General features: G+C 42.5%; 1 protein-coding gene across 1 annotated transcript in view; it reads right to left on the bottom strand.

Annotated features, from left to right (window-relative positions):
• The window catches only part of LOC143961318 (NXPE family member 3-like), a 245,689-nt gene extending 228,849 nt beyond the window's left edge, over positions 1 to 16,840 (bottom strand). Inside the window, exon 1 of the mRNA XM_077470577.1 lies at positions 16,756 to 16,840. Coding sequence (XP_077326703.1) covers positions 16,756 to 16,812 — 57 coding nt within the window. The 5' untranslated portion in view covers positions 16,813 to 16,840. The remainder of the gene's footprint in view (positions 1 to 16,755) is intronic.
• Positions 16,841 to 17,819: the final 979 nt, after the last annotated feature.

Raw genomic sequence — 17,819 nt, forward strand, 5'->3', positions numbered from 1 at the left:
CTCCTCCAAGGTAAGAGGGGCATCTAGGGTCCTTTGTTGATCAGTCCTAAGTTGTAGGAAGTCAATGGCCTGCAGATATCCCATTAGCTCCGGTCAAGTGTATTGCCCAGTCGGAAGATATAGGTTCTCCTAGAATCTGGCCAATTCCGCCAAGATTAAGTCAGGGAGTTCACTATCCTGCCCTCTGTCGTTTTGATAGCTCCGATAGTGGGTGCATATTGCTGGGAATTGGCTATCCTGGCTAGCATGCACCCTGTGCTCTCCCCCTCCTCGTAGAAAGCTAACTTGGAAAATAAAAGTTTCTTCTGTGCTAGCAGCCGCTCATAAGCAGATTGAGCCGACTGCCATGCCTCCCCAGCCGAATCTGTCAGGGTACTAACATATATCTCCTCCAGAGCCGTTACCTGTTTTTCAGGGTCCTCTCTGAGCCCAGAGCAGTTCTTTTTTACCTTATTGATTTAATTTACGAGCAATCCCCTCAAGTAAGCCTTGAAGGCGTCCCACTGTGTAGCTGGTAAATCAACAAAGTCCTGGCTCCCCAGAAATTCCCCCATGCTCTGCTCCGCCTCATTGTGAATTAAAAATAGTTTCGGCCAGAAGGCATTAAATTTCCACAGGGGCCTTGGAAGTGTGGATGGTGAGGAAGTAATCAAGTTGATCATGAGATGAGAGTGATCTGATACACTGCGGGGCTTATATATCACTTCCGAGATGGATGGGAGCATGGCTGGGTTGCCCACGGCAAGGTCAATTCTACAGAACGTTCCATGGGTTTTGGAGAAGCAAGAAAACTGTCTATCCACCAGGTGTTTTAACCTCCATATATCACTCCAACCCACTTAATTTAGCAATATCAGTAATGGGGACTCCCTTAGTGTGGCAGAAACCCCCAAATTCGGGTTTCTGTCCAGGGAGGGGCTCATCCAGCAATTAGTCACCCACTATCAGTAGTAGGGATGAGCCGAACCCCCCCCCCCCCCCCGGTTCGGTTCGCACCAGAACTTTCGAACGGACCAAAAATTCATGCAAACTTTAGAACCCCATTGAAGTCTATGGGACTCGAACTTTCAAAATAAAAAGTGCTAATTTAATTTAATGACTAATATGCAAGATCTTGTCCTAAAAAGGTTTTGGGGATCAGGCTCCTTCCCCAGGAGACATGGGTCAATGCCTAAAATGATTTTAATGACGATTAAAGTGAAAAAAGTGAAATATTCCTTTAAATATCGTGCCTGGGGAGTGTCTATAGTATGCCTGTGAAGTGCCACATGTTTCTCGTGTTTAGAACAGTCCCTGCACAAAATGACATTTAACGGAAAAAAGGTAATTTAAAACTGCTTGCGGTTTTAATGTAATGTCTGGCACCGGCAATACGGATGAAAATCATTGAGAAAAATGACATGGGTAGCCCCCTTGCCCATTACCAGCCCCTTTGGGCCTTGTACAGATATTAAGGGGAACACCGTACCCAAATAAAAAAAAAAGAAAGGCGTGGGGCCCCCAGGCCCTATATACTCTCAACAGCAGTATACAGGCGGTGCAAACAAGACAGGGACTGTGTAGGTTTGTTGTGTTAAGTAGAATCTGTTTGTTATTTTGAACTGGTACATTTTTAAAGTGTAGCTCCAGTCAAAAAATCTATTTTTAAGCTTTTTGGAAAACATAGGGAAGGGTTATCACCCCTGTATAATTTTTTTTGCCGCTGTCTTTTTTCATCTCACTTCCTGTTATCTCCTTCCGTTTGCAAGTAGGAGACATTTGTAAGTTGGATGTTTGAAAGTAGGGGCCTGCCTTATATGCTCTGCAGAAATGGGGGCCTAAGGTGTTGGTGTTGCCACAACACTGTAAGCCCTCAAAGTGACTCTTGGTGGGCGCTGGAGCGCCCTGCTGTGAACGATTATATCAAGAATTGCAATTACATGCCATTGTTGAACAGTGGTAGAAAAATTGGGCCTTTGGTGGTTGTGGTTGTGGTGCTGGTGCCACAACACTATAAGTCCTCACAGTTACTCTCGGTGGGTGCAGGAACGGGCCCTGCTGTGAAATATTATATCAAGAATTGTAATTACATGCCCCTGCTAAACAGGGGCTGAAAAATTGGGCCTTAGGCACTGGTGCTGGTGCCACGACACTGCAACCTCTACCATATACTCTAGTTGGAGTGCATAAGTCTATCACAACACTTCCTATGAGCAGCTGAAGCATTTTGAGGAGCTTTTATTCAAAGTTAGCTTTACTTTGTTTTAGAGGCAGTGGAAACATGAGATATACCAGGATTCATGGGGAAACTGACAAATGAACCAGAAAGTCATCATCCGTAGTCATTTTCAGTTCATGTGTATATAGTCTGAGGGTGTTGGGTGCAAACGTCACCTCTAGTGTACAGCATGCAGGAAGGTAAGCAGGGTCAGGACCAGAAAAGAGTAAATAGCAGATGGCACATGTGATGTACAACATGGGAAAGCTATAGAGGAACGTGAGAGGGGAACGGAGAGAGAGCAGGGCAGAGTATAAGCAGAGCTAGGGGACCACAGCAGGAGAAACTGGCAGATTTTACATATGGTGAGCAGCATGGGAGCAGTATAACGGGAGGTGAGCTGGGACTGGAGAGAAAAAAGGACTGAGTGGTGGAGAATCCTCAGAGCTGGGAAAACAGGGCAGAAGAAAATAGCCAATGTCACACATGGTGTGCAGCATGGGAACATTATGGTAGGAGGTGAGCAGGGACTGGAGAGAGAGGAGGTTCAACAAACCAGAGGATCAGCAGGGCTTGGGGTTACTACGGAGTGGGGGATCAACAGAGCTGGAGGTTACTACTGAGTGAGGGATCAGCAGAGCTGTAGGTACTACTGAGCCAGGGATCTGCTGAACAATGGTACTAATGATCTGGGGATCTGCTGAATGGGGGTACTAATGAGGTATTAGAGGTCACTTGCACTTGCTTCAACATTTGGCATTTAATATGCTTATTTAGAGCACCCTGAATGCCAATCAAAGCACCTCTCACTAAATAAAATTGTTACCTTACAGTCCTGTTCACACTATTGCATTTGTTTTGCTTTGCTTCAAAAATTATATCCCATGTTGCTTTCTTGGTGCTTCAATGCATCACGAAAGCCTTCATAGAAGAGTTAGCTTTGCTTTGTTTTGGAGGTATGAGATATCCAAGATGGGAAACTGACAAGCAAACCAGAAAGACATCATCGGCAGTCATTTCTGGTTTCTGTGTATATATTCTGGGTGTCTTGTGCAGATGTCACATCTGTTGTGCATTGTGAAGTAGCAGGAATGTAAGCGGGGTCTGGGGCAGAGCAATTAGCAGGCAGCACATGTGGTGCACAACATAGAAATGCTATAGCGGAAGGAGATGAGAGATGGGATTGGCTGGTAGAGGATCAGCAGAGCTGAGGGACCGGAGCAGGAGAAACTAACAGATGTCACACATGATAATCAGTAGAGCTGGACTTACTACTGAGCCAAGGATCTGCTGAACAAGGGTACTAATTAACTGGTGATCTGCTGAGCGGGGCTACTAATGATCTGGAAATATTCTAAATGGGGGTACTAATGAGCTGGAGGTATTACTAAGTTGGGGATTACTACTGAGCCAGGGTTCTACGGAGACCATTAAAAACAAATAGAAAATCAACACACAGGGCATATGCCAAGCTTCATTAAAGCTTTGAAAAAGCATCACAGAAGCAAGCATCAAAAACACATAAAAAAGCATGTTAAAGCAGTAGGCCAGGGATATGCAATTAGCGAACCTCCAGCTGTTGCAGAACTACAAGTCCCATGAGGCATAGCAAGACTCTGACAGCCACAAACATGACACCCAGAGGCAGAGGCATGATGGGACTTGTAGTTTTGCAACAGCTGGAGATCCGCCAATTGCATATCCCTGCAGTAGGCACTTTAATGGGTGATAAAGTCGAAGCAAGTGTAAATGAAACCTAACTGGATTTATCAACTAAAAAAAAGACATTTGTTTTGCAAGGCTTTCTTGGTATTCTGCAGTACACACCACCTGAGCAAACAGATGAGCTTCTTTATATAAGCGCTATAATACTGCACTAGTTATAATATGTCCTCACCCATTTAAATTAAAACATTTTATGGGTTCTGTACCCAGTATTCCAAAGGCACCCTGGCCCTGACTCCTGATCTATTTGGCCTACACTTCCTTGACTTTTTACTAGAATCTTATAACTTTTCCCTGGGCCTTTAACCCCTGTGAACAGTCTTATCAGGAACTCTGCAAAACTGCAAGTTCAGTACCGAAAAGGTCCTCAGCACCAGTATACCTCTCTATCATTTCCACAAGTTGTTCTGCCCTTAGGGTTTCTGTGGCTTACCCACTTCCTGAGAGTGACAGGTATTGTTCACAGATAGTGGTCCATAACAACATGCTCCACTGCCTCCAGAGCTGAGAGGACCTTTGGTCACAGGCATTTTCTGGTAAGATGAAAAAGATACGAAAACATTTAGGAGAGCGGGGACTTTTTGGTTGTATACACCCAGTGGTAAGAATTTTGGGGTTCAGCACCCAGAAAGGGTACAATAAACCTCACCCACTGCTCTCTCTGCCACCTTTCTTGTTCAGCAATTCCCGCAAAATGGTAATAAAGGCTTTCATATCATCTGCCGCTATCATTTTCTGCATGTACCCACCTGACTTAACTTTGCCAAGTGTTGGGCCACCTCTTACAGGACACCTCTCTCCATTTACTGCACCAATCTGGTCAGACAACAGCTTCAACACTTCAGCATGTTTGTGAGTTGTTTCAATATGTTGGCTATTTGTTTCTTGCAATACTGCTGTAGCATGCTGCTGGGTCACAGTCAGCGGCAGCCCGTCCATACGGGGAGCAGGGGCGACGCCCCCAATCTACATGCAGGGTGCCAGATGCATGGATTCCAATGGGTTTTTTTTTTTTTTTTTTTTTTTTAGAAACACAAGAGCCTGAGACTCTAATTGGCTTTAAAAAAGGGTGAGCTCAGGGTGCAGAACACTGTGCCTCAAGCACACCTACTTGCATGACAATAGCAAATAAATATTCACTATTGAGTTTGTAAATCTCCTCCTGGTCAATCAGGAAGTGGATCATGAGACCCAACTGGTCAAGAGGAGAATTGGAGGAGAAGAGATAGAGGAGGAGGAGACACAGGGGAAGCTACCATGAAGCCAAGGAGAAGAAGATGCTGAGTGAAGCTGCTGCCCGGAGGAAACACTGGCTGTGACCTAGATAGCATAAGTGAGGGGCTGGTGATTGACAGACGGTGGGGGAGTGCGGGTGGTCAATCTGACCCACTGACCGGGGGGGGGTTGGATTGTTTTGCCACCCCCCCCTCCCCCAAAAATGTTTGGCATCAGCCACCACTGGTGACAGTTGCATGTTGTTGGGTCGCAGTGGCTTTTACCAAAGCTTTCAACACCTCTTAATTTTTTCCTGTCTGATTAGAGTGCTGCCCTCATCATCCATCAGATGTAGGGGTTTGCTATGTTTCAGATCACCTTGCATGGAGTAAATGGTAATCTTCAGACTTCGGGACTCGGGAGGATGTACAAGCAGACTTCCAACAGCAAGTATTTTTAAAACTGACACAGTCACCTTTATTTTTGTTTAAAGTTTACAAAGTAGTAGGGTTCTGTGCTGGGACCAATTCTATTTAATGTGTTCATAAATGACCTGGAGGATGGGATAAACAGTTCAATCTCTGTATTTGTATTTTAATATTTGTATTAAGCTAAGCAGGGCAATAACTTCTCCGCAGGATGTGGAAACCTTGCAAAAAGATCTGAACAAATTAATGGGGTGAGCAACTACATGGCAAATGAGGTTCAGTGTAGAAAAATGTAAAATAATGCATTTGGGTGGCAAAAATACGAATGCAATCTATACACTGGGGGGAGAACCTCTGGGGGAACCTAGGATGGAAAAGGACCTGGGGGTCCTCTAAGATGATAGGCTCAGCAATGGCATGCAATGCCAAGCTGCTGCTAACAAAACAAACAGAATATTAGCATGCATTAAAAAGGGGCTCAATTCCCGAGATAAAACGATAATTCTCCCACTCTACAAGACTCTGGTCCGGCCGCACCTGAAGTATGCTGTCCAGTTCTGGGCACCAGTCCTCAGGAAGGATGTACTGGAAATGGAGCGAGTACAAAGAAGGGCAACAAAGCTAATAAAGGGTCTGGAGGATATTAGTTATGAGGAAAGGTTGTGAGCACTGAACTTATTCTCTCTGGAGAAGACGCTTGAGAGGGGATATGATTTCAATATACAAATACCATACTGGTGACCCCACAATAGGGATATAACGTTTTTGCAGAAGGGAGTTCAACAAGACATGTGGCCACTCATTAACCACTTCCACCCTGAAAGATTTTACCCCCTTCCTGACCAGAGCACTTTTTGCGATTCAGCATTGCGCCGCTTTAACTGACAATTGCGCGGCCGTGCAACATTGCACCCAAACAAAATTGATGTCCTTTTATTCCCATGAATAGAGCTTTCTTTTGATGGTATTTAATCACCTCTGCATTTTTATTTTTTGTGCTATTTTGAAAAAAACTCAATATTTTTAACTTTTTGCTATAGCAAATACCCCCCAAAAATATATTTAAAAAAATGTTATCCTCAGTTTAGGCCGATATGTATTCTTATACATATAAAAAAAACAAAAATGTAACTGCGCTGGTAGAAATGAAAAAAATAAAAGCTAAAAAGAGCAGCAGCAATACAGTGCGATAACACAAAAGATATTAATACAATCAAAAAAAGCTGCGCTATACAAACTAAAAATATAAAGATTAAAATTAAATTACAAATAGTCCATATATTGTGTCAGACCAATTAAGGCCAGATAACGTGATCACAAATAAAAAAAAAAATCATAAAGTCTCTGAATTATAAACACCGCAGTGCACATGCATGAACTCCAAAAGTGTGCCCGATCACCCAGAAGTAGATTGTGATTACCAAATAGCAAGCAATAAAAGCGATCAGCTAAACCCAGCCTAGGGCCTCTACGCTTGCAGATATCCACACCTCGGATAAGGACCACATATAGTTGAAAGCTGCGTCCACCAAACAAGGTCCGTACGCTGTCAGAAATGGCTCCGAAAAGAGAAAGGGACCACCATAGCGTAATACGTTTGAACAATATACAAAATGTATTCTTGGGAATAAAACTTACAAAAGTAGATCGGTGAAATGCAGTAATCCTATAACTATCTATGTGGTAAAATAAACAAATGAGCAGAAAATGAATCCTAGCCAATCAGTTGTGCTGCAGTACTTATGTGCTAAGGCAGGCTCATTAGAGAGAGCTTCTTGAACGTGATGACATATGACGGGACTAGAAAAAGGAAGTTCAATAGCCAGTAGCTGTCACGGTACTACTTACAGTGAACCCACAGGCGAGCAGGTGACACAGGATCCCCCAGGGCGTGGAATCTAAGAGCCAGCCGGTTTTCCGCCAGGGACCCTATCACGAAGGTTTGAACTTAGCTGCGTGCTGACCCCAGGTCACGACCCCCGGGTTCACCCTGCTCGCTAGGGAAGTACCAGAAGACACTGCTAGACAAGGATGGATGGATGAAGCGAAGGAGAGCCGGATAGTGAGCCAAGGTCAGGGAGGGCTGCAGACACCGTAACCAGAACAAGCCAGGTTGGTAGACAAGAGATCAGTTCACAAGAGGTCAGGTAAAACAGGTTACACACGGGAGCTCAGAAACAAATGTTGCTCAAGCAATAGTGGCTGGTTAGAAAGGGATTTAAATAGAGAAGCACATGAGGGGCTGGACAAGAAGTAGCAGGAAGGAAACATATATTAGGCAACAAGTGATGGGAGGCGACACCCATAGCTGCAGAGTGCACAGAGCTGAACACCAGCTAGTGGAACAAGAGATGCCAGCCGACCTACTGCGGTAAAGGTGAGACACAGATCAGCTCCACAGATGATCTGTGACAGTAGCCAATAGCTGCCCTTGCGTCATATTTGGTCTGTCGGACCAGCATACAGACAAATGGTTTTCCCGATAGGAATTGAGTCCGTTGGACAGATTTGAAACATGTTCTATTTCTAGGTCCGTCTGATTTTTTTTAAAGAAAAACTATCAGACTATCCCACACACTATCCCACATACATTCCGTCGGACCTAGTCTGACGGAATGTCTGGCTGTGTGTACGCGGCATTAGTGTTACTGAAATGCAGCAGATAAAAATCAGCTCTTCTGCACTGCCAAGATTGTCTTGTGTGGCACAGCCTTGTAATTCTCAGGACTGTATAGACAAAAATACAAATCCTTTAGAAGAATGTTAGTCCCAACACTTAGTCCTTTTTCCAAGATTTAATAGTGGTAAACAAACAGTTTTGCAATAGAGGGATAGAGGGTTAAGGAGTGTTCAGGTACCTGTTAACTGCGGGTTAGAGATATTTCTTTCATCCAGAGGACAACAGCTTCCACAGACTGGATCTATCAATCACCTGATAGGCCTCTCTCACTGACCTAGCAGCCGGTGTGATGCTCCAACAAAGTCTCTGCCACAGACTTGTCAATTTAAATGAAATTGTTATGCGATCTTCTGCCACAGGAAAGCAAAACCAGGAAAAGGCTTGTTAAAAAATACTAAAGAGTTGTCACACAGTACCACTTTCCTTCAGTCGATCCGGCGATACCGCGCGGTAGGCGACCCTGGTTGCGTCCTCCAACTAAGTCTCCAGGCTCTTCCAGAGATACCAGCCTTGGCGCTCGGTCCTCTCCTGGAAAAGTCCTCCCCTTGATCCTCCAGTCACTTGGCTTCTCCCTGCAGGCAAGACAGCACAGGACCACCCCTGGGCCTACCCTTTCAGTTGCAAAGCCTCGGGCCAGCCGGCCCGAGATGCATGAACAGGCAGCACACACCCCAGGCCAGGAGAGCCATGAAGTCGAGATAGCAAACCCTGGGCAAGAACCCCCCAAAAAAATGGCGTCAGTACCTTAAGTAACCCCACCCAGAATCCACTCCCACTGGGCTATTTGCGAGTAAAAGGGTATTCAATGCATTCAGCCTGTTGCATTTCCAACACTTACCAGTGGTGACAGCCACACCCATGGTCAAGTGGAAAGCCAACGCAACCCAGCTGAACTGGTACAGAAACCAGAACTTTGGTATAATTAGTCTGAGCCAAACTGCAGCTTCAGACAACTTTAAATTTAGAAAAATACTCTAGCATTGGTATTAAAAATACCAGCGCTAAATACTCCCCCCTCCCCATTAGACGATGTCCCCATCTTTGTCCTCCTTGTGTAAGTTAATCTCCCTGTTTGTGTTGGCGATCATTGTCACTGGTTGTACTGTACATAAATTCAATCGGTTATTTTTACTTCAATTATTAAAATGAAGGTACTGATACAATACGGCTAGAAAACAAAATAAATATAACATATAAAAAAAACAGTGCAGCGCTAATAAAGGAGCCCTAATTACACTATGCAAAGAGGCTTCCAAAAATATGTCTTAATAAATAAAAAGTAAAAGAGTGGCTCCTTTTGGCAGCGGGCGTGATGGGCTGTGCAACCTAGTCTGACTTTGTGAATGTGATCCCAATTCCATTAACAAGATTAATATGATTCTGGAAATTTATGAACTGCGTGGCCCCTGTTCCCTCGCTATCCTGCCTGTTGCCATATGTACTGCTGCTGTAGCCAAGACCACTGCATTATTTCATCGCTTGTTCTGTGGTTTGATCCTGCCTTGTGTGTTCCTATGCCCGCCCCAGGCGTTTGGGTTGACTGGCCGACTAATGGGTCTGACTGGTAAATCTAAAATCAACTACATGTCTACATGTGAAGATGCCAGTTCTCTTGGCGAAACAATGACTGTACAGACAACATCCGACCACTTCTTTTGAATTTCGTTTTGTAGTTCCTCCCTATGTTTGGAGAGTTTTTTTTTTTTTGCTTAATAGATTTTAAAGTTTTATAATAACATTATGTAAATTTTAACATGTCTCCTCTCTGTGGCCGTTATAGTCTGCCATTGTAGGGTAAGGGGGGGTTGCACCCCTGTACACACCTAATTTTTGCCTATTGCCGCGTACACACGACCGGACTTTTCGAGGGACTAGGTCCGACAGACTTTCGGCGGAGTTCTGACAGAGTTCTGACAGAGTTCTGACGGACTTTCCGAATGAACGGACTTGGCCACACACATTCACACCAAAGTCCGACAGATTCGAACGTGATGACGTACGACCGGACTAGAATAAGGAAGTTCATAGCCAGTAGCCAATAGCTGCCCTCGCGTCGGTTTTTGTCCGTCGGACTAGCATACACACGAGTGGATTTCTCGGTAGGAACTGGGTCCGGCAGAGTTGCGGCGGAAAAATTTGAAACATGTTCCATTTCTAAAGTCTGTCGGATTTTTGCAAATCAAAAGTCCGCTGCAGCCCACACACGATCGAATGGTCTGCCGGAATCGTTCCGTCGGACCTTTGATGTTGAAATGTCCGGTCGTGTGTATGCGGCATAAGAGTATTAAGAGTCCACATAAAGGTTATCCTGGGAGTGTTCAAAAGCTGGTGTGCAGTTCAGAGAATGGGGTACAGCAAAGGAAACCCATTATCTTTGCCCAATCACACTGCCTCTTACCATCATAATTTGACCCCTCTCAGAGGAAAAGTCAAAAAACGCAGTATGAATTAATTGTCCTGGTCACAAAAACCCCTGGTGAAGATGGTCCGCCAAACTCCTCTCAGACCGGTACACTTTAAAACTTCTGATGCAATACTCAAAGAACTCCCAGATTAGGCAAGCGAAAGCAGAAAGTGCATTTTATAGTTTAGCATTTAAAACACTCTTTATTATGTTTAAAGTCATGAACTCACATGAATATGGATTAAAAAAATCATATCTGTAGATAACTTCCAATGTTTCCAACCAACAAAATAACTACTATTTCCAGATGCGCGATGACGTCACACATCACGACTCCACTACGTAGTTCGTCATCAATGACGTCATCAGGGGTATGGCTGGGGTCTGACCTCGCTCTTTATATAAGGGACAGGGCTGAGCCTTTTGCAATTACGGCAATTGCGTTCCAAAAAGGAGGAAGGGGACAAAAAACTCCTCCCCTGCTGCGGAAATGCGCTTCAAATAGTGGAAGGAAAACATTTAAAAATAGAACAAACTCATACAAATGAGGATTTGGTTCTTTTTGTAGGTTTTTGTATGAGTTTGTTCAGTTTTTTAAATGTTTTCCTTCTGCTATTTGGAACCCATTGCCGCTGTAGGGGAGTTTTTGTCCTATTCCTGCTTTTTGGAACGCAATTGCCATTTTCAAGTGTGACCGTCTTAGAGGAGTTTGGCAGACCCTCTTCACCTAGGACACTTCATCCTGCACTTTTTGACCTTTTAATCTGAGGGGGACAAATTATGATGATCCGGGTTCCTGCACAGGTGTCTATTGAAATTGCCCCTGAAGTCGTCAAAAGTAGTGCAAGAACTACTTGGGAATCAGAGTGGTTATGTCGCACAGATTCGGACGGAGCGAATTGTCAAATCGCATGTCAAAACGGGCAGGTGTGAACGTGGGCTCAAGATATTTCATCTAATTTTCAGTTGTATCTTGGGGACAAGTATTGAACTGTAATTTTTTTTTATTATTATTCATTTTCATTTTATTTTGTTTTCATTCTATTTTGTATTGCTGCATAAAAAAAAACAAAAAAAACCCCGCACAAATCGAAAGATATAGCTTTTTTTTTTATTTGTAAATAACTTTAACACTCTTTGTACTACAAACATAATTTTAGTGTAATTTTAAATAGGACAAACTATTAAAAAGTATACTTTTTTTTTTTTTTACATTAAACCAATTTTTTTTAAACAAACACTGACAAAAATAATTTTTCGACATCTTTTTGTCTATAGATTATACTGCATACAAAATTGAAGACAATGTTGCCAAAAGGAAGCCTATTTTGTCTACAAAAAATGTACATATTGATTTGGAATTTTAATTAATGAGTTATCACCAAATTTACAGGACCAGTTTCTCTGGTCAATACTGTAAAGGATATATATGAGCAAGTGGTTAATAGTAATAAAATAAAACACACTTTCATTTCATCTTATCTCTTTTGAACACAGCATGCATTATGTCCAGCAGAAAGTAATAGCTTTTTTTTATTGTTTTAGGGCAGGAAAATGTGAAATACAAGGGAATGCAGCAATCGCACATCAACACACAAATAGACAACAAATTGCAATAAAGCACTAAACTGTGTGTATTTTTACTATGCTGTATGTGAATTCAGCTTTCATGTCCTTGGTGAAAGTGCATGATATAGAAGGAATTTTTACCTCAAAATACAGGTGCTTTACTTCAGTGGATCTCAACCTCAGTCCCCAAGTACCCCCAACGGGCCATGTTTTGGGAACTTCCCTTGGATAAAATAGCTCTTATCAACACCATTTCATAGATATGGATTTAAAACAGCTGTGCAAAGTAAAGGAAAACCTGAAAACATGGCCCGTTGGGGGTACTTGAGGACTACGTTTGAGAACCACTGCTTTACTGTATATGATTAAATGCTTAATAACGATTGAGCCTTCTCTTATGTCTGTTGCCAACTGGGAAGTTCCCATGAACATAATTGTCAGAGGCATGATAATTGTGATGCTCTCACACGTGTGAATAACCTGAATCAAACTAAAAATAAAAATTGTAAACCAGAGACCCCCCTCCCATTTGCGACCTCCTGATCCATTTTCAACTTTCCAAAGTCAATCAGGCACAGTGGAATTTTGCTGATCACTTATTAATCAAGTGCGGGTGTCAGGGAACCAATTCTAATACAGATTGAATATACAATCAGTTTTAATTGATCATTTATATTTATGATTGATATAGATCGTATTTTGCAATCACTATTTCTCTAGTTAACTGCAAAGTGTGGAACAATACTGTGTTTGTTAGGTTGTTCAATTACATATTTCTATGTGCATGGCTACTATTAGGCTGAATACTTTGCACTTCTGCTTAGTTTTAGGCTGGCCATGTACTACTAGAATTGTGTTCCAAATTTTTGGTTCTAAGCATGTTCGTTTGATTTTATTATCATTAATGGGGTCAAACATTCATTTTTGACTGCAGTGATGAGAAAATTTGAAGGTACGGCATGGATTTTATTTTTTTCATACAGTGTATTCTTGTTCGGTAAGTTCTATTCATTCCAAAATGCGATGTTAAATGAAAACAAAATGTTGAAGTACTTTGGAATGACATTCATCAAGTTGTCAAATGTACTGAGAATTTTTGTACAAATTTTCCTACAAATGTTTATATGAACGTTCATTCAAAAATCTACTAGTGTATTGCCAGCTGAGAATGCATGAACAATTGTAGCAGATAACCTTGGCCTGCATGACTTATTTAACACGCTTGTAAATTTTGGACAGTCGTGGTCTTTTGAGAGAGAAACTTTTTTTAAAATTGGTGGTCAAAAGCCCTTTAGTGAGGGTCACATCAAACAGACCTTTTCAGGATTCAGAAAAGATCACAAATTTTTTATTTTTTATTTTTTTTAGGCTGCTTTCACACTGAGGCACTTTACAGGCGCTATAGTGCTAAAAATATTGCCTGCATAGCATCTGTAAAGAGCCTCTCCTCTCACTCCAGTGTAAAAGCCCAAGTGCTTTCACACTGGAGCGGTGCGCTGGCAGGATGGTAAAAAAAAGTCCTGCAAGCAGCATCTTTGCAGCCCTGTAGGAGCGGTGTATACACTGCTCATAAAGCGCCCCTGCCCATTGAAATCAATGGGCAGCGCTGCCGAACCGCCGGCAAAACGCTCCTTCACCTGCTCTTTGCGGGTGGTTTTAACCCTTTTTCAGCCACTAACAGGTTTTAAAAGCATCCTGCTAGTGACCGAAAACCTCTGCAAAAACAACGTTAAAGCGCAGATAAAAATAGCTTCACTTTACCGCTGAAGCCCCAACACCCCAGTGTGAAAGTAGCTTTACTGATGTATGCATTCTGCTCTTATCACATTTACATTTTGGACGATCCTTGTCTTTTGAAAGAGAAACTCAGAAGTATATGTAAAAATCATGTGATGACAATTAGGGATGAGCATGGTTTTTAACTCATATTTTATATAGATTTATTACACACAGAGTGATATATTTCAAGTATTTCTTTCTTTTAATTTTGATGATTATGTCTTACAGATAGTAAAAAGTTGTCTACACCCCAGGTATCCAAAGGGTGAATTATGTCATAAATAAATATTCCTGCGCTACCATGTAAAAAAGTAACAATAAAAGGAACTGGTGGAAACACCGAATGTGGATCAAACCGTATCCACTACAAGTGATATTAGATTAAGAGGGTGGTGTTGCGCTATTCTACAGAGTAAAAAAATAGGATAAACAATATGAAGATGTGGGAGATATGTTACTAAAATCCGCAGTCCTGGTAAAGAGCCAGTGGTTGCAGGATGCAACAGATATAGGAAAGCAAGGAAGGTGGTAAAGTTAGAGTATAAATTAAGGTATAATACGATCCTATACACAAAGTAGTATCAGTATTTTCACCTTACTATTAAAGTGCTACGTGACATCAGAAAAAACATATCACATTGTGCGAAAAATGCAAAAAATGCAAAATATCATCTGTGCAAATATTACAAATGTAAACAATAAAAAGTCCGTGCAAAAATCCGCAATAAAGTGCAGAGTGAATAATATAAAAAAAAAAATATGCAATGGTATGTATATAATACACAAAGGGGGTGTATAAATAGTGATATCATGCAAAAAAAAAGGAAAAAAGTTCAGCGTTCTGTGAACCTAACCTGTGCAAATATAAACAGCCGTGTAGCAGCTGATATATAAATTAATACCACACAGATAAATTAAATCCAATAAAGATTATAAATAAAAATAAGTGATAGTCTATTTATAAAAAAAAAAAAATCTTCTATGCATAAATCAGCATATAAGTATATTAGCGTTCAACCATGCATATAGTGAAAAATCTTCCTAAGTGCAAGTGCTTCGCTGTGCAAAAATATGCAATAATTCCAGAAAAGGTGAAAGCATCCAGGTGTTTCTCCACTTCGTGCAAACACACACTGATAGGTAGTGGCCCCTTACCTTGCATATACACAAAAACACTGGATGTATTAGGTTCTTTTCCCCATATCCCTGGATAGTTGTCACAATGGGTCCTTATTTCTCTTTTGCGTCTTTGTCTCTCAGAGGGGGAGTACCATGGTGTAATAGTTTTTAAACAATCGGCATATTTATTATAATATAATACAGGATACTCACATAAACAAATAAAATAACAGTGCTCATCTCCAACAAGCAGTGAGTTCATGCTGTCTACGTCAATATGAAGCGCCTATCCCATCCCTACGCATGACGTCACGATGTGGTTGTGACGTCACGCAAAGGGTGAATGCCACAGAAGAATGTATAGCTACTGTTATTTGTATTAAAGTGGTTGTATACCCTTATAGACCACTTTAACCTACAGGTAAGCCTAGATTAAGGCTTACCTGTAGGTGCAAGAAATATTTTCCTAAAAACGGGCACTGATGTCTACGGCGCATGCCGTTAGGGAAGGCAATAATGCAGTCACTGGCTGTCTCCCACACGCATGCTGCTCTAGCCAGTCAAAGCGCCAGAGCAGCGATACCTGGAAGTCACTCCAAGAGATATGGCGGCAACGGAGGAGGTGAACGCGGGTTGCTTCGGGAGCTTCGATCTCAGGTAAGTAATTCTTAATGAGCTAGTATGCTATGCATACTAGCTCATGATGCCTTTTTCCTGCAGTGTGTTTTTTTTTTTTTTTTTTTTTTTTTTTTTTTTTTAGAGAGGGTTTACTTCCTCTTTAAGGGGATAAAAGCGTGACATTCCTATTTGGATTAAATTGGCCATAGTGGCTATTTAAAAACCATGAAGTTTCCTTGGTAAAGGAAAATAAATTAAATGGGTAAAGTTGCATTCTCAGGTATTGAGACACTGCAAGAAACAGAGAGGAAAAAACTTTGCAGGTGAGAAGGGAAGCCTGAGCTATAAAAAGGGTAAAAGGCGGTTTTAAGAAGAGGTTAAACTAAGTGGAGAGTGAAGGAAAATTGTTAGCCCTTGTACATACGGTCGGAGATTCAGACGGAATGTGTCCGATCGGACCATTTTGTCAGATATTCTGACTGTGTGTGGTCTACATCGGATACTCCGACGGACCAAGTTTTCCAACTTGTTGGTAAAATTTTCAGACAAAATGCTCCGATCGGACATACTCCAATCATGTGTAGAGAATTCCGATCGGACAAAGTGCCACGCATGCTCAGATCAAATTCCTACACCAAAGCTATTGGCTACTAGCGTGAACGTAGTCCCGTCGTAACGAAATAACGTCATCACGTCGGATTTTCCGACAACTTTGTCCGACCGTGTGTATACAACAGTTTCGGACAAAATCCGTTGGGCAAAATCCGACGGATTTGGTTGTCGGAATCTCCGACCGTGTGTACAAGGGCTAAGGGTAAGGGGGGGAAAGGAATGGCCAAGAGAAAGGAAGTTAGGATAGGAAAATAAGGGGCTAGACTAAGGAGTGAATTTTTGTTTTCAAAGAATTTCAAAGAAAAAAATGATTCAATCAATAATGTCTTTGCCCAACTATACTGTATTCTTCCAATATGCAGTCATTAAAAGAACTCTTATAAAAAGTTAAGCAAATAATTGTACTTACCCCAGCAATAAAGACAAGACAACAGAAAAGGAGCGAGCATTGTCTCCACGTCTTCATCCTTGTAGTTAATGTCTGTACTAGTACACCTGAGCTTCACCTGTGTAGTGTATTGCATCTCACTGCCAACTCTTGTTATAAAGTAGTAACCTCCCACTGAGCATTTAAAGAGAATTCATATTATGTTGGAGGTTTTATTAGAAGACATGAAATATGTTGACTTACTGTAAATAATAAGCTTGCTGATCATTGCCCCAGTTCCCTGACACACTCCACAAAACATCACAAATGGATAAAATGTATTAACCACTTGAGATCCGCGCTATAGTCAATTGACGGCTACAGCGCGGATCTCCTTTTCCGGCCTGAGGGGCGCGCGCGGCGCGCTCTGTGATCAGCGAGTCTACGAGACTCGCCTGATCACCGATCCGTGCAAGGGGTCGATCCCGACTACTTATCACGTGATCAGCTGTCAGCCAATGACAGCTGATCATGTGATATAACGGAGCCGGTAACCGGCTATTACAGCGCGAGGAGAAAAAAAAAAAGCCGATCACCGGCGGCCGTGATCGGGACATCAGTCCCGATCATGGCCAGCACTGCTAGTGCCCACCTGCAACCCTGTCAGTGCCCACCTGCCCCCTGCCAGTGCAACAATAAAAAAAGTAAGTGCCCCCCGTCAGTGCCACCCAGCAGTGCCCATAGTGCCACCCAGCAGTGCCCACAGTGCCACCCAGCAGTGCCCACAATCTGCCTTAACAAAGGTGCTGCACCCGTGCCACATATCCGTGCCCATCAGTGTCATCTACCAGTGCCCAGCAGTGCCGCTCATCAGTGCCCAGCAGTGCCACCTATCAGAGCCACCTATCAGTGCCACCTATCACTGCCCATCAGTCCCATCTATCAGTGGTACCTATCAGTGCCCATCCGTGCCACCCATCCATGCCACCCATCTGTGCCACCCATCCGTGCCATCTTATGTGCCCATCTTTGCCCATCAGTGACGCCTTATCTGTGCCCATCGGTGCTGCCTTATCTGTGCCTATTTGTGCCACCTTAACTATGCC

The sequence above is a fragment of the Lithobates pipiens genome, unplaced genomic scaffold (genome assembly GCF_037356315.1).
Source record: "Lithobates pipiens isolate NorthernLeopardFrog02 unplaced genomic scaffold, aLitPip1_a1.2 Scaffold_8, whole genome shotgun sequence".
Lineage (NCBI taxonomy): Eukaryota > Metazoa > Chordata > Amphibia > Anura > Ranidae > Lithobates > Lithobates pipiens.